We start from the raw sequence: 22,697 nt of genomic DNA on the forward strand, positions 1-22,697 counted from the left end.
ATAAACACGTATGTTAATGGTCATGAGAGAATCCGTCGTACAAAATTTCAGCCAAATCGGATAGGAATTGCGCCCTCTAGAAGCTCAAGAAGTCAAGTCCCCAGATCTGTTTATATGACAGCTATATCAGGTTATAGACCGATCATAACAAAATACCACGTGCCAAAATTCATTCAAATCGGATAAGAATTGCGCCCTCTAGAGGCTCAAGAAGTCAAGACCCAAGATCGGTTTATATGACAGCTTTATAAGGTTATGGATCTGTTTGAACCATACTTGGCACAGTTGTTGGATATCGTAACAAAACACGTCGTGCAAAATTTCATTCAAATCGGATAAGAATTGCGCCCTCTAGAGGCTCAAGAAGTCAAGACCCAAGATCGGTTTATATGACAGCTATATAAGGTTATGAACCTATTTGAACCATACTTGGCACAGTTGTTGGATATCGTAACAAAACACGTCGTGCAAAATTTCATTCCAATCGGATAAGAATTGCGCCCTCTAGAGGCTCAAGAAGTCAAGATCCCAGATCGGTTTATATGGCAGCTATATCAGGTTATGAACCGATTTGAACCATACTTGGCAAAGTTGTTGGATATCATAACAAAACACGTCGTGCAAAATTTCATCCCAATCGGATAAGAATTGCGCACTCTAGAGGCTCAAGAAGTCAAGACCCAAGATCGGTTTATATGGCAGCTATATCAAAACATATGGCCGATATGGCCCATTTACAATACCAACCGACCTACACTAATAAGAAGTATTTGTGCAAAATTTCAAGCGGCTAGCTTTACTCCTTCGGAAGTTAGCGTGCTTTCGACAGACAGACGGACGGACGGACGGAAGGACAGACGGACTGACATGGCTAGATCGACATAAAATTTCACGACGATCAAGACTATATATACTTTATGCGGTCTCAGACGAATATTTCGAGTAGTTACAATCAGGATGACGAAATTAGCATACCCCCCATCTTATGGTGGAGGGTATAAAAATTATGTTTTCTGATTCGTTGCAACAAGACAAGTCTATTTCAATCTTGGGTTTGATAAAACGCTCAGTAAACGCTCATTTCAACTCATTTTAGCTCAACGAACTTGTTCATGTAGTTAGTTTACTAATTCAATTAGTTCACTAGATCAGTTAGTTCACTAGTTGAGTTAGTTCATTAGATCAGTTAGTTCATTAGCTCAGTTAGTTCACTTAGTTCACTAATTCCATTAGTTCAGTTATCAGTTAGGTCTTTGGTTCAGATACATTACTATTTCAATAACTTTACTAGTTCAGTTAGTTCAATGTTGCTACTTAAAGTCGCCGGTAACTTATGCTCACTTTCGGTCACAGAACTAGTTCATTAATTAAACTTATTAGTATAGTTATTGCAGTTAGTTCACTAGTTCATTTGCTAAATACTCAATAGCTCAGTGTTTTAATTCTTTTCATTAAAATGAAACCAGTAAGGAAGGGCAAAAGTCGGGCGGTGCTGACTGTATAATACCCTGCACCTACCCTGTAAGTACAATGTGGTCAAACTGTAAAAACTATGGTTGACAAATGACAACATTATGGCAAATTGCCCAAAATCTGACGAACGTATATATGGGAGCTATATCTAATTCTGAACCGACTCCGAGCAAACTTCTAAGATTATATGGTAGTCTCTGATAATTTTGCGTTGTGCAAAATTTTGGCTAGATTGGTCCATAAATGCGCTTGCAGTGGCTCTTAACGTGAAAATCGGGCGATATACATATATGACAGCTATATCTAAATCTGGACTGATTTCTATGAAATTCACCAGTAAAGTCGAAAGGCGTAAGAAAATCCCTCTCTAATCTACAAAATACCGCCCATAGTATGGTGGTATAAAAGAGGCGACGATATAAAACCTGGAAGGAATGGACAAGGTGTCCGATCGGATATCTGAGACGACAGTGCGAGGGGCTCCTGAAGCGGCACAGTCTTGGATTGGCGGAACACTGGTATATCCATCTGGAAGATCATGTTATAGGGATGGAACACAGCTAGAGGACAGAGTGAGCCAGGGGGTCTACATTGAGAACCCAGGGACTGAGATCTGTTTTAGACTGCCTGACTATAATACGGTTCTGCAGGCAGAGATCTGGGCGATCACTAAATGCGGGAGGTGGTGTGGTGCTAACGCGGAGACGTCGATTATGAACATCTTTAGGGACTGTAAACAGGCCATAAGGGCATTAACAATCAGGAGGGTAAGTTCACGATACGTCTTCTCTGAGGATGACATAATTCGTATCGTTTGGGTTCCGGGCCATAGCGGAGTAAGTGGGAATGAAAGGATAGACGATTTGGCAGTGAAGGCCAGCGAACTGCCGTCAATAAACTTGGTTAACCCGAAACCTTTCGGGTCGACGCAGTCCGAGTTAAGGGCGTGAGCATTGAACGCGCATGTTACCCTGCAAAACAGCAAAACAGTCGGTAGGACGATGAAAATCCTATGGGGGGGATCCAGATCGTGTGAAGACGAGGGTATCTCTGAAAGGAAATAAGATGGAGTTCAGTATAGCTTTTGGTATCATAACGGGACACCTAGGACTACGAGATCACTTATGTAGAATCGGTGCGGCTAGTTGTGTAGAGCATGCGGGGAAGATAATAAGACATGGGAGTATTTCCTTTGTCAATGCCCGTCTTCCGCGTTCAACAGATACATCGGCGAGAACACAATACCAGACATGAACCAACCTAAGGGCGTGACATGGAAAATAATGAGGGATTTTGTAAGTAGCACGGATTTTGCCAACTTAGATTTTCTTTTTCGAGGTTACTTGTTTAGCATTTAAAGCGCACAACAAGGCAATCGCCTATCGTGTATGTCTATAGTGGCATGGGCGGATTAATATCCGCACCCTGCTTTCAACCTAACCTAACCTAAGTATTTACGCTCGGTGTCAAGCCTTTCGAACTCGGAAAGAAGGTTTCTTGTCTTTGAGCTTAAACTAAAATTGAAAAGCAATTTTTTATGAGGGAAATATTCCCACGCATTTCTTAATAGAATGTTCATAGGCAATATATTTGCAGTTGTAGGGCGTGGTGGGGTTGTGGGGTTGTCTCCCTTTCCAGATGCTAAGTACCTGGGCGAAATTTTTGTTTAGAAGCAAAACAGGAATGGAGACGCCGAGGAAAGTGGTGGAAGAAGAAGCCTGATCTGATGCCCTTACACGTCGCATGGAAAAAAATACCGGTGTTAATCTCAGAAGCGTCCCTTCCATAACTAGGTGAGGCCGTTGCAGCACTTCGTTTACTTTAATATCTTGAACATGACTTATAGCGTAACACAAGAAAGCAACGACCATAAGGTACCTTCAACACCATTTTCTTTGAAAATTTTGTGTCTTTTAGAACCAAAGACCAACAATTAATCCCTGTGCTATCAACAATTCATAGCTGCTATCTATTTCACTATATCGATAGCTTCCCCGTCCAAGCATTCCAGCCTTTCAGATGACATTTTCTACAGGTTGTTGGCTTGCCTAACAAAACTTTTGATAAATATGCTTAACTTAAATTAAAATGTACTTGCCCCAAGAGAAAAATAGACTTAGATGTCCTTGGCTGTTGTTGTTTATTCTTCTGTCTTATCTAGCCATCAATTGTGGGTGCCTTCTTTGGGCTAAATAAAACCCAATGGCTTCAAGCAGCAGCAAGTAAACAACTTGAACTCATTTTGGCGTCAGTTTTTTTTTTTAACTCAGCAAACTGGGTCAATGGCAAACAAGTTGCTTCCACTCAAACACTCACACCAACTCTACGGAACTCTTTAATTATTAAATTAATTAATTCCAAGTAAGTCCGTGATGTCATTTCACTATCTACAACAACAACAAGATCGCTTCACGTACAGCCATTACAACAACCGAGAAAAGCGCCGGTAGAAGAGAAAACCCAGCCCAGCTACAGTATCATGGTCATTACAAAAGCAGTGAAAGTGGATGGTGATACTGATGCTGTTGTGGAAGCTGTGGACTATAAACTATTTCCGTTTCCTTTTGCCATTGCGAAAATAAGCGAACGTTCTGTTAATTATCATAAAGATAACGGTTAATATAAAACCTCCGGTTTATGTGGAACCTCCATTACCGAAAGCGATGACGTTGTAATGGCTGCCACTATGCCAGTGCTCTCACACATAAATATACAAAACTTCATACATTGATGGTTAATAGGGTGTAATGGAGCGAAAGTGGGGATAAAATGGATATTTTTTTGAGTAAAGGGCAGTATGCATCACTGGTGAAATTTCACTTACCATAGGTTAGGTTAGGTTGAAAGGAGGGTGCGAATATTAATCCGCCCCCTGCCACTATGGACATACACCTAAGCCGGTCAAGACAACCGGCCAGACGGTTGTAGGTACCGGACTGACCCTATGAAAGCCTTTATTGGCAAGGGCTGCCGCCTCAGTGTAGAACACACTACAACAACAACAACATAAGCCGGTAATTGGCTAGTTTTGCGGCCGATTACAAGCCGATTACTTACCATAAGAAAAGCATTGACATAACCTAGCGAAAGTTGCGGTAACGCTACGCAGTTCTAATGAAATTTTCTTTGCGTAACAGCGTGACATAACAAGTATTGCAGAAAATTTTCTTGCATTTAGGAATGATTAGCAAGTAAAAGCGTGCTAAGTTCGGTTGGGTCGAATATTGGGTAGCCACCACCACAGATTCCGCTAAAAATTTAGCCTTATTAAGTGTGTTTGTATTTGAATTATTTTGGTCTCAGGGAATCATATCGAGATATCGGTACTTAGAGGGGCCTATCCTATATATAAAATTCAATTTGAGTTTGTTTGTTTCGTATAGACTCCAGAACGGCTGAACTGATTACTTTGAAATTTTAAATTTTTCCTTGGTCTGGAAGGAAACATAAGCTATATAATTTTTTTGATATCGGAAGGGGGGCGTACCCTCCCCCTTACCTCAAAAGTACTACCCAAAAATGGAAATGGACCGATCGGGACAATATGGGATTCAAATGAAAGGTATTCAAGAGTAGAGTACGAATTTTGTAATAAAAGTTGGGTCCAAGTACCTGGGGGCCGCTCCAGCCCCAAAACATTTTAAAATAGGTTTATTTGACGACCATGACAATATGGGACTCAAATGGAAGGTATTCGGGAGTAGATTACGAATATGGTCAGGAAGAAGAAATATGCTTTATAATTTGTTGATATCGGAAGGGGCGGACCATTCCCGTATTTGTTTAAGGGCAAAGTGCCGGTGGCCGCCCCAGCCCCAAAACAACCTCCAAACGGTTCATACCGTTTGGACTCAAAGTAAATGGATTTGGGGGTAGACACGAATTTGATATCCATATTTGGGTCGAAACGTCTCCCCTAAAAAGCATTTCTCATTACCCAAATTTCAAAAGTACCAGATCTCGGAGATTGGTAATGCGTTATTTCGACCAATCACGACAATATAGAGCCATGGGTTTTGGGGAGCCGCCCCACCTCAAAATACCTCCCTATTATATAAAAGCTATTTGACCGGCAACCACATTATTTACCGATCATGCCATTATGGGACTCATATGAAATGTTTCGGAAAGTAGAGCACGAATCTTATATCTACTTTAATGGCCTAGTGACCACCCCCGAAATAACCCCTAAACGCGAAATATTTAGCAATATGGGACTCAAAAGAAAGGAATTTGGATGTAGAGTAAAAATTTACCCAGAAACCGAGCAGGGGCAAATTTCTCACACATCAATGAGTGCTTTCCGATTCAAGTTGAGTTTATCAACGATAAGGGACGTTTTTCATAGCCGAGTCCAAACGGCGTGCCGCAGTGCGATACCTCTTTGGGGAGATTTTTTTATATGACCATGCATGGCATGGAACCTCACAAATGTTGCCAGCATTAAGAGGGGATAATCACCGATTTAAATTTTGTCCGAAGTTCCGCCAGGATTCGAACGCAGCCGTTCAGCGTCATAGGTGGACATAGGTTACATTAGCACGAATTCGATATCCACATTCAGGGCGAATTGTGCCCACCCTAAAAAGATATTAGAGAATTAAAGATGGTGCAGCGGAGCGGGGCCTGTTCAGCTGGTATCACCATATTGACCGATTTGAACAAAACTTGGCACTGATGTTATATGTCATAACTCAAGTCATTGTTTCAAATTTCAGCCAAATTGGATGATAATTGAGGCTTCAAAGGGCTCAAGAAGTTAAATTCGGGGATCAGTTTACATGGGGTCTATAGCTGTGTATAGACCGATTCGGATCGTGCTTGGCATGGATGTTGGAAGTCATAACGCAAACCTTTTGTACCAAGTTTCAGCCAAATCGGATGATAGTTGAGGCTTCTAAGGGCTCAAGAAGTTAAATCCGGGGATCGGTTTATATGGAGGCTATATCTGTTTATAGACCGATTCAGATCATACTTGGCTTGGATATTGGAAGTCATAACGCAAACCTTTTGTACCAAGTTTCAGCCAAATCGGATGATAATTGAGGCTTCAAAGGGCTCAAGAAGTCAAATTCGGGAATCGGTTTACATGGGGCTATATCTGGTTATAGACCGATTCGGTTCATACTTGCCTTGGATATTGGAAGTCATAACTCAAGTCCATGTTCCAAATTTCAGCCAAATCGATTGAAATTTTTAGGCCTCAAAGGACTCAAGAAGTCAAATTCGGGGATCGGTGTATATGGGAGCTATATCTGCTTATAGACCGATTCGGATCGTACTTGGTATGGATGTTGGAAATCATATTTCAAATCTTTGTTCCAAATTTCAGCCAAATCGGATGAAAATTGAGGCTTCAAAGGGCTCAAGAAGTCATATCCAGGGTTCGGTTTATATGGGGGCTATATCTGTAATTCAAATCTTTGTTCCAAATTTGAGCCAAGTCGAGTGAAAATTGAGGCCTAAAAGCCTCAAGGAAACCAATCTGGGGGTCGGCTTGTATGGGGGCTATATCGAAATCTGAACCGATATGGCCCATGTGCAATCCGCAATGACCTACATCAATAAGAAGTATTTATGGAAAATTTCAAGCAGCTATCTTTACGCGTTCAACCGCTATCGTGATTTCGACAGACTAACGGACGGACGAACGGATATGGCTAGATAGACTCAGAATGTCGAGACGATCAAGAATATATGTACTTAATGGGGAATCAGATCAAAATTTCTAGGTGTAACAAACGAAATGGCTAGATTAGTATACCCCCATCCTATGATGGTGGGTATACAAATCGTGCCCGCCACGCGATAGCTGTGAACACCAAGCAGGCTGAGGCATTGGGGTCCTATCTGTGTGATGTTCATTGCTGTCACGAGAAGCTTAGCTGCGAGCTACTTGACACTTCCACAGGTTGCTGATAGGAGAATGCTCCTTACGGAGCCCGACACGGGATAGCTGTGAACACCAAGCAGGCTGGGGCATTGGGGTCCTATCTGTGTGATGTTCATTGCTGTCACGAGAAGCTTAGCTGCGAGCTACTGGACACTTTCACAGGTTACTGATAGTGGAATGCTCCTTACGGAGTGGCTGCAACGGCAGTAGCGGACAATCAGGGATATCGAGCGGAGAGTCTTAGTAAGAGGCTTGGCGGCATCGGCTCTGGCACAAATACTGAGTGCCTATGATGCTCCATATGACATGGCGAGTTATTGGTGTTTTTAAAAAACCAATGGCCACACTGTTCCCGCGATGATCGGTCCTTTGGACCAGAAGGAGCTTGTTCGACTACAGGAGCTTGACGAGGAACGCCACCTCCACATTAAATTATGTCTACAACAACAAAAACAAACATTACAAACCGGGAAATATTATAAATTCATATTTTTCGCCATCTTGTAGTCCACACAACTATTTTGCAGTGGAGACATTAATGTCTTGGCTGCAACCAAAAATTTCGTTTGAGGTGCGTACTCCACTTAATAGAAAGATGTTTGTTTCGTAAAAAAGAAACCACCAACAAAGTCAAATAATCAGAGATTTAATTACTGGGAAATCCTTTCTAAAAAGTGGAACAGTGCTTGTCCCAAAAAATTTTTAGAAAAATCTGTAGGACGAAGGTTTATTTAGAAAGTGTCCTGGGTTGAAGAAGGTGTCACTTTTGGCTTCCCCAGCCCAGATTGCTAGTCTCTTCAAATTCGATTATTTAAATTTTAGTTGTTATTCATTGCTAGCTCTCATTTTTACAAATTTTTCCTCATTACACTCTTTAACAAATTTTCCCCAAAAATTCTATCGACCAATCTGTTACGCTCGTATGTGTATATCCTTAAAACCCATTCCCTTTCATGTTTATCGTCTACAAGCATTATAATCCTAGAACATTTCGTATGTATGCTGGAATTTATGCTCTATTCAGTGCCCATAAATACTTGCCCTTGTAGTTGGTGTAGAATGTGTTGGTATTGGTGTTTCCCATTACTCGTTTGTTCGAATGAAGGTTTACTTTTGTTTTTTTTTATTGGTCCCCATAATGGCTGCTGAATGCCTGGTTGGTTGGTTGGTTGGCTTGCAACAATAAACAAATGTGATGTGAATTCATGTCATTGTAGCCGAAATGCGCAATCAAGATAGAAACGAATTTAATGAAAATAATTGTTGTCATCAACATCACCCATCATTGGCCATCAACATCACCCGTCGACAACATCGTCATCGCCATCGTCGTTATCATTATCATATTTCTGCTACATTAGATTATGGCAACACAAACAAACATTTAATGGCCAAGGACGACTTTCATCCTGCGTCCGTAATAAATGTTACACTTGGTGGGAAATGGCAATTAAGTTGGGATGGTTCCGAAAACCCCAAATTAAAAGATACTTAAAAAAAATGAGATAAAAATGTGGCTTGGTTCGATACTAAGATTTAAACAAGTAAGGAAGGGCAGAAGTGGGGCGGTGCCGACTATGTAATACCCAACACCTACCCTATAAGTGGCAACATGGGAGTTATAACTAATTCTGAACCGAATTTGAAAAAATTCGGTGCAGGTTTTCAAATGGGTTATAAAATAATCCGTATCTAATTTCGAGCAAAAGTGTTCAAAATTGTAATAACTACAGCTCCATATATGCAAATAGGGCGATGCATATATGTATATGGAAGCTAAATATAAATCTGATCCGATATCTAAATCTTAACCGATTTCAACCAAACTCTTTGGATATTGTGGTAGCCGAAAATAGTGTTCTGCAAAATTTTGAGAAGATTGGTGACTTAATGTGCTTGCACTAGCTCCAGAAGTGAAAATCGGGCAAAATATATGTAAGGGAGCTATATCTAAATCTGAACCGATTTTTTTTTAATTTCAATTGGCTTCACCTCTAGGCCGAAAAACATGCCTGTACCAAATTTGAAGGCGATCGAACGCAAATTGCGACCTGTTCTTTGTACACAAATTAACATGGACAGAGGGACGGACAGGGGGGCGGACAGAGAGTGATTCTGAGTCAATCGGTATACTTATTAATGGGTCTTTCTTTCTTCCTTCTATGTGTTACAAACAAATTCACCAAGTTATTATACCATGTACCACAGTAGTGGTGTAGGGCATAATGAATTATAAGAGAGACAGTAAGAGAGAGAGAGAGAGACCTACAAAATATGATCTTACCAATAAAAAAGAAAAACAAGTAAAAGCGTGCTAAGCTCGGCCGGGCCGAATCTTATATACCCTCCACCATGGATAGCAATTCTCAAGTTCTTTGCGCTGTATCTCCGTTTAGGCAAACAAAGGATTAAAGAAAATAATTGATTTAATATTGGAGCTATATCAAGTTATGGTCCGATTCGGACCATAAATGAATTGAATATTGAAAACCATACTAGAAGTCATTGTGTAATATTTCAGTTCATTAGGATAGGAATTGCGCCTTGTAGGGGCTAAGAAGCTAAATCGGGAGATTGGTTTATATGGGAGCTGTATCAAGCTATTGATCGATTCAAACCATATTGAACACGTATGTTTAAGGCCAATCGGACGAAAATTGCGCCCTCTAGAGGCTTAAGAAGTCAAGTTCCCAGATCCGTTTATATGGCAGCTATATCAGGTTATGAACCGATTTAAGCCATACTTAGCACAGTTGTTGGAAGTGATACCAAAACACCACGTGCAAACTTTCAGCCAAATCGGATGAGAATTAGGCACTCTAGTGGCTCAAGAAGTCAATATCCAAGATCGGTTTATATGGCAGCTATATCAGGTTATGAACCGATTTGCACCATACTAGGCACAGTAGTTGGAAGTTATAACAAAACACGTCATGCAAAATTTCAGCCAAATCGGATGAGAATTGCGCCCTCTAGAGGCTCAAGAAGTCAATATCCAAGATCGGTTTATATGGCAGCTATATCAAAACATGGGCCTATTTAAACCATATTTAGCATAGTTATTAAAAATTATACCAAACCATCACGTGCAAAATTTCAGTCAAATCTGAAGAGAATGCCGCCCTCTAGAGGCTCAAGAAATCAAGACCCCAGATCGGTTTATATGTCAGCTTTATCAAAAAATGGACCGATTTGGTCCATTTATAATCCCAACCGACCTACACTAATAAAAAGTATTTGTGCAAAATTTCAAGCACCTAGCTTTACTCCTTTGAAAGTTAGAGTGCTTTCGACAGACAGACGGACGGACATAGCTAGATCATGCCATACCACATGGGCATACACCCAATCCAGTAATGGGCTTTTTGTGCGCTCTAAATACTAATAAAGTAAACCCGAAAAGGAAATCTGAATTAGGAATTCCGTGCTACTTACAAAATCTTTAATTGTTTTCCACACCCCATAGTTGGTTCATGTCTGGTATTGTGTCCCCAAGTGACGGTATCTGTTAGCCACGTAAGCCGGGTAATGACATAGGAAATGCTCCAACGTCTCATCATCTTCCCCTCATGCCCCTACACATGCTATCACTTGCCGCTCGGATTTTGCATAAGTGAGCTTGTAGTCCTGTGTGTACTGTTAGGATACCGAAAGCTAAACTGAATGCCTTCTTACTTGGTTTCGGTAATAGCCTCGTCTATTCACGATCTGGATCTCTCCATTGGATATTTGTTATGACTTCCAACAACTGTGCATAATATGGTCTAATTCGGTCTATAACCTAACATAGCTCCCATATAAAGCGATCTCGGATTTTGACTTCTTGAGCCGCTAGAGGCCTGAATTATTACCCGATTTGGCTGATGTTTTGCACAATGACTTCCATTTTGGTCTTCAACAGCCAAACCAAGTATGACCTCAATCGATTGATAACTTGATATAGCTCCAATAGCATAGCAATCGTATCCTTTATTCTTTGCTTGCCTATAAAGAGATATCGGCCAAAGAACTTGACATGTGCGAGTCATGGTGCAATGTATATAAGATTCGGCACGCTTTTACTTGTTTGTACTAATATACTTTTATGTTGAAATTAGAAGCTCATTCAAGCTCATTGGATGTTCTCAGTTGGAAATCATAACAGAAGCCTTTGTGCACAATTTCAGCTAATTCGGATAAGATATGCGCCTTCTATGGGCTGCAGAAGTGAAATGGGAAAATCGGTTCGGATTTGGCTAATTTGCAATTCCAACTGATCCTTTGCAGCCTCTCAGACACCTCACACCCCCAAACTTATGTCTCGAACTATTGCTAACGAACTGACCAAATTATTCCAAACAAAACATTTTCTAGTTATTCATAGTAAATATTTACACACAAAACCATGTTTTCCCAGAACTGCAGTGTAAGGCTGTACTTGTGTAAGGCACAATCCATTCTGTTGTCTCTTGCGTTGTTAGGTTTGTGTTTTGCTCCACTTACCACATGTTCTGCTCTTAATGATGTGATGAGGCAAACTATTAAGGATATCGACGTTGTTGATTATGTATGTTTCTCTTATCTAAATTGCTTTGCTAAGGGGCTGAGACTATCGATGTGTTTGTTTTTGTGGCTTTTACAACATTTAATAATAAGTTTCCATATAAATTTCTTAATATTTACGACAGTGTTGGGATAACAAAAATTAAGGTTTCAAACATTAGGACATTGCTCTAATTAAGATATGCAGGACTCTGGTTCGATGCCAAATCCCTTTGGCTCAATTTCCATTTATTCATTCAACATTTTTAATGGTATCAACTTAAATAATAGTTTTGATGGTTTAAAACTTAAAATGACTTTAAAATAAAGTCGACGACAGACGAAATACCGACTTAGCACGATAAACTTTCACAAGCAGCGTATGATGACATCTGTTGATGTTTGAAAAAGCGAGCTTTGTCTTCAGTCTTTTCTCTACGGTTCCTGTCAGAGTTGCCCTAGACCGTCATATAACCTCGCAGCATGGGCTCCCTTCCAACATATATCAATCCTGAAAACCATTTATTTTCGCCCTATTCTGTGTAAAAGTTACGGGATAGGTATCGACAATTTAAAAAAATCGATAATAAAAAAAATCGAAAATATAAAATTCTTAAAATACATAGTTTGAGAAATTTAAGACGGCGAAAAGTTGGGTTTGTCCTAATGAATGTTCTAAGAAGAATGTTCTAAATAATTATGGATCCGATTACTGCTACTAAATTTCGAATACTTCTCTGATATCAACAATGGAGGTTCGATTAAAGTTTGCGGCCAATGATAAGGAGTCGGCTCGAGGTTCAGACTCGGCATAAGTCTGAACCTCGAGCCGCATAGCGACACAAATGTAGCCACCATTATTAAGGGGATAACCACCGCTTAGAATTTTTCTGATTTTCACGCCGCGGTTTGAGCTCAAGCGTTCGGCCTTATAGGCGGACATGCTAACCTCTGCCCAATACATTGCATTAACGAAAATCGATAATTTTCTATTAATTGAAGGGCGATGATATCGAACTTATTGTTGTCGGTAGTCAACAAGCTGAGATAAATAAAAGGTTTTTAGAAAGGTACTTTTTTAATGTTGATTTGTCGGTAAGAAAAAGCTATCGAAAAATCGACAAGTAAAGCTTTCCGGAAAACCGATAAGTTAAGATTTCAGAAAAATCGATAAGTACTGGTCTCGAAAAAATTGACAAGTTAACATTATCGAATGATAGATATTAACATTTCGAAAGATCTATACGTAAAAGTTATCGAAAGATAAATAAGTTAAAACTATCAAAAGATCGATAATAACAGGATATAGAAAACCAACACGTCTTATTTTTCAAGAATTTATAGTTAAATTTTAAATCAAAAATTTATAAGTAAATGTTATCGACAATCATACTTAGTGGTTTTAAAATTTTTACTTTTATTTTTCGACAATTTTACAAAATTTCCATTAAATTTAGATATTGTATTAAATTTCTAATTTTAAAAACAAAATTAATAAAATTTTGGAAAAAACTAAGTGAAAATTGTAGATCAATAAGTATAATTTTCGAAGGAGTGATAAATGAATGTTATCGAAAATTTGATATGTAAAGTTTGTCATAAGATCTATAAGTAAAGGTTATCGTAAGATAGATAAGTAAATGTTATCGAAACATATATAAGTAACAGTTATAGAAATTTAAATGGAGGCCAACGTAGCGCAGTGGTTAGCATTTCCGCCTATAGCTCTGTGCGCCTGGTTTGAATGCTGGCGATGACATCGGAAAAATATTTTCAACGGTGGTTATTCCTTTCTAATGTTGGCGGAATAAGTGAGGTGCTACTCCGTGTAAAAACTTCTCCCCGAAGAGGTGTCGCACTGCGGCACACTCGGCTATAAAAGGCCCCTTATCATTGAGCTAAAAACTTGAATCAGACAGCACTCATTGATTTGTGGGAAGTTTTCCCCTGTTCCTTAATGAAATGTTCATGGGAAAATGAACATTTTCCAAAACCAATACGTTATCGTTATCGAAAATCGATAGATGTATGGTATAAAATATGTATATCGAGTGACTTGGGATGTTAGAAACTACGCAACGGTTCTGATTATTGAATGTTATCGAATATAATAAGTCAATATTATAAAAAATGGTAAGTCAAAGCCTTTCAAAACTTTTTTTTTCAAAAAAAAAAAAAAAATAAATAAATAAATCGCTAATAAAATTATCAACAAAAAAATTAGCTATCAAAAAAATCGAATGATGTTATGAAAAAATCAATAAGTAAAGTAAGTAAAGTTATCTAAAAATCGATAAAAAAAATTGTTAAGTTAAGGCTATAAGTCAAGACGATAAGTAAATGTTATGGGATAATCAATAAGTAAAGGTAATCCAAACATCAATAAGTTTAAGTTATCGAAAAATCGATAAGTAAAGAATATCGAAATATCGATAAGTAAAGAATACCGAAAAATCAATAAGTAAAAGCTATCGAAAACCCGATAGGTAAACAATTTTGCAAAATCTATAAAACAGGTTAGGCAAAAATCATTAGGTAAATGTTATTGAAAGTAAAAATGAATGAAAATAGACACTTTATTGTTATCGAAAAAAATCGACATTTATCGAAAATTATCAAAAAAAAATCTTTAAGTTAAGGCTATAATAAAATACGATAAGTAAATGTTATAGGAAAATTAATAAGTAAAGACAATCGAAAAATCAACAAGTAAAGGTTATCGAAAAATCGATAAGTAAAGAATATCGAAAAATCGATAAGTGAAGGCTTTCAAAAAGCAATAAGTAAAAATTTTTGGAAAACCGATTGGTAAACAATTTTGAAGTTAAGGTTAGCGAAAAATCAAAAAAAAGGTTATCGAAAAATAGAAACGTAAAAATGAGTGAAAACCGACACGTCATTGCTATCGAAAATCGACTGTTCAGGGTAATCAACAATTTACAAGTCCATGATATGGAAAAACAATATTATCGAAAATGGTAAGTCAGTATTTTGATAAAATCGATAAAGAATGTTTTGAAAAACAGTCCACGTAATCGAATGTTAATAAGTAGACGATATAACAAGTCGATAAACTACAGTAAATCTGAGTCGATAACTTTATTTAATCAAAACGACCAAAAAAATCGTGAAGAAGGAATTTCGATAAAATCAACGAATAAAGTATTACAAATTGATGTTAAGAAAAACTATGTTATAGCATTAAAAATCGATACATCAATATTATCGGACCTCAAATGTTATCGAAAATCTGTAGATAATTATTATCGGAAAATATTTTTCATGTTATCGGAAATTGTAATTCGACATAATCGAAAGTAAAAAAAAATAATCGAAGAATAAAATTGATCAAAAATCATTAAGATAATGTCATCGAATGTAAATAAATAAACGTTATCACAAATCCATAAGCTTGGTAATCAAAATTCGATAAAAGTTTGCTATGGTAAACCGTATATAATCAAAGTCATTAAGTGCATACTACAAAATGTCTTAAAATTATTAAAGTCCAAGCCGAGTTTGTCTCTTGCCTAAACAAATTGTTTTTTTTTTAACATTTCCCCTTTAACTTTACAAAATGATGCTTGGTAAGTCAGTATTTTGATAAAATCGATAAAGAATGTTTTGAAAAACAGTCCACGTAATCGAATGTTAATAAGTAGACGATATAACAAGTCGATAAACTACAGTAAATCTGAGTCGATAACTTTATTTAATCAAAACGACCAAAAAAATCGTGAAGAAGGAATTTCGATAAAATCAACGAATAAAGTATTACAAATTGATGTTAAGAAAAACTATGTTATAGCATTAAAAATCGATACATCAATATTATCGGACCTCAAATGTTATCGAAAATCTGTAGATAATTATTATCGGAAAATATTTTTCATGTTATCGGAAATTGTAATTCGACATAATCGAAAGTAAAAAAAAATAATCGAAGAATAAAATTGATCAAAAATCATTAAGATAATGTCATCGAATGTAAATAAATAAACGTTATCACAAATCCATAAGCTTGGTAATCAAAATTCGATAAAAGTTTGCTATGGTAAACCGTATATAATCAAAGTCATTAAGTGCATACTACAAAATGTCTTAAAATTATTAAAGTCCAAGCCGAGTTTGTCTCTTGCCTAAACAAATTGTTTTTTTTTTAACATTTCCCCTTTAACTTTACAAAATGATGCTTTTAAGATTTATCGATTTATTTCGCACAATGTTTTACACTATTCTTCTGCCAACAATTTCAAGTATAAAACCTTCTTACGCTTCATTTCACATTTGGAACCAAACCAAATTAAAACAACGGCAGATTTACTTTGGATTTCGATGGGGAGGGCTTCCAAGAATTTTTTGTTTTTTTCTCATTAGGTTTTCACTTAAATCCACAGTGACGATGGTGGTAGTGGTGGTCGTGTTGTATAGAGGAAACGGAAATTGCAAAACAATTAAAAATTAAGGTTTTTCTCTGTGTGTGTGCATTTTTTTTTCCAGTTCACCAGTTAATTAAAAATATATCACAATTATGTTGGTTTTGCATCGACATTACATATTAGACAGAGAAAGAGAAAACGAGCACATGCAAAAGGGTCAAGGGAATTTTCAGAGGTGGTAACGTATATTTATCGAGAGAAGGAGTAAAAGTTGTCTATCTACATAAAAGTTTTTTTCCATAGAGTTTGTGGAAAATATGATTTGATTTGAATCGGTGGTTGTTGGACGGATATGGGAGTGTAGATTGGTTGTGGTTTTAGATTTCTTTGCCAGGTTAATAAATGTGGGGTGTGGGAATGGTTCGACATGCTTTTGGTTTTGTTGGATTGGGGTGTTCTTTTTGTTTCTTTTTTGTTTGTGTAGCAAGGTAGGGTTGGAAAAACGAAAAACTTACCACCTGTATAGATCTTGTGCACTGGCCGCCAGACTCAGATTGCCCATCAAGGGTGGTCGTTCCTTTAGATGATGATGATTGAGTAAATCAGATGACGAGGCTAGTCTGTAATAAAAATAAACCAGAGAAACTTTGTTGCAAAAACTATAGAAAATATTTTAATTTGTTAATTAATTTTTTTGAGAATTTTAGCAGCTTAAACAATAGACAAAGTAATTTGAAAGAGTGTTAAGTGTTGGGTGAAAACTTAATTAAAATTAAATCAGTTTCATTTTCATTTATTCAAATATAAGAGTTTCATAAGGTTGCTGCTGGAATCTCTTAAAGATAGCCGATTGTACTTAGAAGAATGCAACTTTTACTACGCAGCAAAGACCTTACACAGATGGAAATGCTAAGGCCATGGTCTATAGTTTTCCATTGTCCATATTTTTAATTAAGAATTTTCTAGCTTCAATTCAAAATCAATGTTTAATGATCAACAAACTCGAATTTTTCTAATTCTGAAGATTTTGAAGTCAAAATCGATTTTAAAATCAACATCGAACGTGAAGTTAAAGTGTGCTTATAGGCTGAAATTAGAGAATTGATTTGGGCTCGTTAAGTCGACCTGTCAGTCCTGTTCTGAAGATGTTGTAGCCGAAAGTGATATATTATTTAACGTCGCTTGGGAAAATGAAATCAAGTACGATGTCAGCATCAATTATGAAATCGTAATCGAGTAATCGCCTTTTATTTCGTTATGTCGACGATTTTTTATTCAACATATGTTTTAAAATCGATTCTAAAAGTCGGTAAGTCAACTTTGCCCATGAACATTCCATTAAAGAACAGAGACAAACTTCTCACATATCAATGAGTGCTGTCCGAAGGGGCCTCCTTTATATAGCCGAGTCCGAACGGCTTGCCGCAGTGCGACACCTCTTTGTTGAGAAGTTTTTCAATGCTGCCATACAAAATGGTATAGTACCCCACAAATGTCGCCAGCATTAGAAGGGGATACCATGTTCTAGCCAGGATTCGAACCCAGCGTGATAGGCGGGCATGCTAACCTCTGCACTACGGTGGTCACCTGCGGTAGAGTTGAAATCAGTATTAACAAGTAAGAGCGGGTTAAGTTCGGCCGGGTCGAATCTTATATACCCTCTTATATACCATGGATAGCGTTTGTCTAGTCCTTTGCGCGGTTTCTCTGTTTAGGCAAACAAAGAAAAATGAATAAGAAGTGTTATGGTATTGTACCTATATCAAGTTATAGTCCAATTCGGACCATAAATTAATTGAATGCTGAACATTGTAGAAGTCATTGTTTAATATTTCAGCCCATTCAGATAAGAATTACGTCTTGTAGGGGCTCAAGAAGCAAAATCTGGAGATCGGTTTATATGGGAGCTGTATCAAGCTATAGATCGATTCAGAACATATTTGACACGTATGTTGAAGGTCATGGAAGAAGTCGTCATACAAAGTTTCTGCCAAATCGGATGAGAATTGCGCCCTCTAGAGGCTCATGAAGTCAAGATCCCAGATCGGTTTATATGACAGCTATACCAGGTTATGAACCGATTTGAACCATACTTAAGACAGTTGTTGGAAGTGATACCAAAACACTACGTGCAAAACTACACCCAAATTCCGCCCTCTAAAAGCTGAAGATGTCAAGACCCATAATCGGTTTATATGGCAGCTATGTCCAGTTATGAACCGATTTTAACCATACTTTGGCACAGCTGTTGAAAGATATAACAAAACACCTCATGCAAAAGTTTAGCCAAATCGGATGAGAGCTGCGCCCTCTAGCGGTTCAAGAAGTCAAGATCCATATGACAGCTATACCAGGTTATGAACCGATTTAAACCATACTTGGCACAATTGTTGAAAGATATATCAAAACACCTCATGCAAAAGTTTAGCCAAATCGGATGAGAGTTGCGCCCTCTAGCGGTTCAAGAAGTGAAGATCCAAGATTGGTTTATATGGCAGCTATATCAGGCTATGCACCGATTTCGACAATATTAAGCACGGTTGTTGAAATTGATACCAAAACACCACGTGCAAAATTACAGCCAAATCGGATTGCGCCCTCTAGCGGCTCAAGAAGTCTAGATCCAAAATCGGATTATATGGCAGTTAAACAAGGTTATGAATCGATTTGAACCATACTTGGCACAGTTGTTGGAAGATATAACAAAACACCTCATGCAAAAGTTTAGCTAAATCGGATGAGAGTTGCGCCCTCTAGCGGCTCAAGAAGTCAAGTTCCAAGATCGGTTTATATGGCAGCTATACCAGGTTATGAACCGATTTGAACCATACTTAACACAGTTGTTGAAAGTCACAACAGAATACCTCGTGCAAAATTACAGCCAAATCGGATAAGAATTGCGCCCTCTAAAAGCTGAAGATGTCAAGACTCATGATCGGTTTATATGGCAGCCATATCAGGTTATGCACCGATTTTGACAATACTTAGCACGGTTGTTGAAAGTGATACCAAAACACCACGTTCAAAAATTGGACGAGAATTGCGCCCTCTACAGGTTCAAGAAGTCAAGACCTAAGATCGGTTTATATGGCAGCTATATCAAAACATAGACCGATTTGGCCCATTTACTATCCCAACTGACCTATACTAATAAGAAGTAAACGTGCTTTCGACAGGCAGACGGACGGACGGACGGACATTCCTATATCGACTTAAAATCGCATGACGATCAAGAATATATACTTTATGGGGTCTCAGACGCATATTTCAAGGTGTTACAAACAGAATGACGAAATTAGTATACCCCCATCCCATGGTGGAGGGTATAAAAATAATATCCATTTCAAAGTCGAAATATTTTATAGAGCAAACATCGACTGTGAAAAATATGAATTCGTTATCGATATGGTAGATAATAACGATTATCAATTTGAAATCGATTTATGACATAACCTCGTTCTGTATGTTTTATTTTAGTCCTGTCCAGTGCAAATCATGTTCTGGATAAAATATCAGTGCAAAGTTGTACTGATAAGTTATCGATAACATCGAATAACAGATAGAAATTAACGATAAATCGTGATTTGCACTACATAGTTCTAACATAAAATCCAGCATGTATTGAGGTTAATATCGATTGTAAAGAGGAAATCGATTTTTGAGCTATCATCGATTATGAAGAATATTAAATCGATATCGATATTAAGGAAAATATTGATTATGACGCCGAAATTTATTTTTTTTTCCTGTTGCTTTCATAGTTCTAACATAAAATCCAGCATGTATTGAAGTTAATATCGATTGTAAAGAGGAAATCGATTTTTGAGCTATCATCGATTATGAAGAATATTAAATCGATATCGATATTAAGGAAAATATTGATTATGATGCCGAAATTTATTTTTTTTCCTGTTGCTTTCATATTTCGTTTTTTCATATAACTCTTGAATATTTTTTTTTTGGTCTTTCATTTCACATACCTTAATTGCGGTGGTTTAATACCATGCTTGTCCATTGTCTTCTCCAGTTGACGCACCCTTAGACGTGTCATATCCAACTCATGTTTCACCTTCCACAGATGGGTATCACAAATGGGATCGTTGCAACGATGCTTCTTGAGTATCTCTGTCGCCTCATACACTGCACCACGAAATGTCAACGATTTGCCCATGGACAAGGAGATCAAAGCACAACAATGGCCACCATCCTTTTTCGCAATACGTTTGCGTATGTACTTGAAGTACACATGTTCCAACAACAGCAACAAGGCAGCCAATAAAATACCCGCCATTAACAACAGAAATGCTGACAAGAATTGCTCCAAAGCCAAGGGGTCCGATGATTTATGTTCCTGTTTGCCCGGACGACATGTCCCCGTCATCCAATAGCGTCTAAGACGTTCCAAATCACCATTTGCACGAAATTCCAACAGACGTTTGTTAAACATTTGAACATATTTCGAATTACGACTGAAGGCCAGGCCATAACCTAAAAGTAGTCAAAGCAGAGGAAGAAGAAGATAAGAGAATTAAATGCACAGGAATAGAGCCCAGCAGGGGTCATTGGGGCCATTGCAAAAAGATTTGTTATTTTGGCTTTTGTAGTTCATTGAGGCTGCTTACTTACCTGTCATGGCATACCAACTACCAACAGTCATCAGACGACAGTCCTCATCTTGGGCCACCAGATAATCCAAAACAGTGCCATCATAAATAAAAGCATCCAAGTTTCCATTTAGGACAGCAGCCACTCCATCAGAAACGCTTGATTTGTTATATCTATGCAATAGAATGGCGAAGGGCAAGCAGGAGATGAAGGAGAATGAGAAGAAGTGAGGCAAACAATTGCTTAAATTGATGACAATTCTAGCATCGAAAAATACAAAAGTGAGATGTTAATGTGTTCTTCCATTGTTGGCAAGGACAATAGCTTCTGTGTTACTTAAGTGGTAGTTATTGTAGGTGTAAGCTGCAGGCAAATATGGTCTTGTTTGTATGTCAGCCAAAGAAGTAGCTTTTCCCTCACCTCCGCACCCCTCTTTCCTTTTCCTTTTGCTATAATGCATTTTCTATTGTTATGCGAAATGAACTTTGCTTGGGGGATTTGGTTTGGTTCCATGTACTCTCTCTTCTTGCCTTCTCAATTCTAAATTTGAATTAACATTCAATTACAACTAGTAGTACCCCATTGCCTGATTTGAATATGCTTTCGTTTACTTATTAAGGATTCCATTAAAATCGTAGCAGCAGTAGTAGTATTAGTAACACCTTTTCGGATTTACATATTGGGGATTTCCAATTATGTTTTTTGCATAAACAAGGGGTTTGTTCAATTGAATTTTGCATAGGGATTAAGAAGATGGCTAAGCTCTACAAGGGTAATTGGACTAAAGAAGGGATATTTTGTATATGCAGTTGAAAAGTTTAAAGAAAATGTCATCAAATTAAGAATTTCAGTTAAAAAAAAAAAACAAGTTGGCCGGTCCGAACTTTGGATACCCACTATCTCGGGTATATCTGTAAACCACCTTTCGTCCTAATCTGGTGAAAATTGCATAATTTATGCACCCATAGCAGCTATATCGAAATAAGGTCCGATTTGGTCGATATTCGGCACGGACATTGAGTGGTCTAATAAAGACAAGACACTGTTCAATTTTGTAGAACAAAATATTGGTCTTTTAGCAGCTACATCCAAATATTGACCAATCTGAACCATATGCGACACGGATGTCGAGAAGCCTAACATAATTCAATGTGTCAAATTTCAGCGAAATCGGATAAATGTACCTTTTATGGACTTTAAATCGAGAGATCAGTCTATATGGCAGCTGCATCCAAATCTAGACCGCTCTAGGCCAAATTGGAGCGGATGTCAAAGGGCCTAACATAACTCACTGTCCCAAATTTTAGCGAAATCGGACAATAAATGCAGCTTTTATGAGCCCAAGACATTAAATCACGAGATCGGTCTATATGGCAGCTATATCCAAATCTGGACCGATCTGGGTCAAATTGCAGAAACATGTCGAAGGGCCCAACTCAACTCACTGTCCCGAATTTTGGCAAAATCGAACAATAGATGCGCCTTTTATGGGCCCAAGACTTTAAATCGAGAGATCGGTCTATATGACAACTATATCCAAATCTGGACCGATCCGGGCCAAATTGAGGAAGGATGTCGAAGGGATTAACACAACTCACTGTCCCAAATTTCGGCGAAATCGGACAATTAATGCGCCCTTTATGGGCCCAAGACCTTAAATCGAGAGTTCGGGATATATCGCAGCTATATCCAAATCTGGACCGATCTGAACCAAGTTGAAAAAAAAATGTCGTAGGGCCTATCACAACTCCCAAATTTCAGCGAAATCCGACCATAAATTCGTCTTTTATGGGCCCAAGACCTTAAATCGAAAGATCGATCTATAT

General features: G+C 37.9%; 1 protein-coding gene across 3 annotated transcripts in view; it reads right to left on the bottom strand.

Moving 5' to 3' along the window:
* The window catches only part of LOC106095679 (glutamate receptor ionotropic, NMDA 2C), a 391,010-nt gene that overhangs the window by 18,162 nt on the left and 350,151 nt on the right, over nt 1–22,697 (bottom strand). The window contains exons 6-8 of one of the 3 annotated variants that reach the window (XM_059366278.1): nt 20,893–21,044; nt 20,247–20,754; nt 16,785–16,886 (exon numbers count right to left, since the gene is read on the bottom strand). In XM_059366278.1, coding sequence (XP_059222261.1) covers nt 16,785–16,886; nt 20,247–20,754; nt 20,893–21,044 — 762 coding nt within the window. Of the gene's footprint in view, nt 1–16,781; nt 16,887–20,246; nt 20,755–20,892; nt 21,045–21,459; nt 21,534–22,697 lie in introns of those variants that run through there. The other 2 variants (XM_059366277.1, XM_059366279.1) reach the window with 2 other exon arrangements.

The sequence above is a fragment of the Stomoxys calcitrans genome, chromosome 4 (assembly GCF_963082655.1).
Source record: "Stomoxys calcitrans chromosome 4, idStoCalc2.1, whole genome shotgun sequence".
In the NCBI taxonomy this organism is placed as follows: Eukaryota; Metazoa; Arthropoda; class Insecta; order Diptera; family Muscidae; genus Stomoxys; species Stomoxys calcitrans.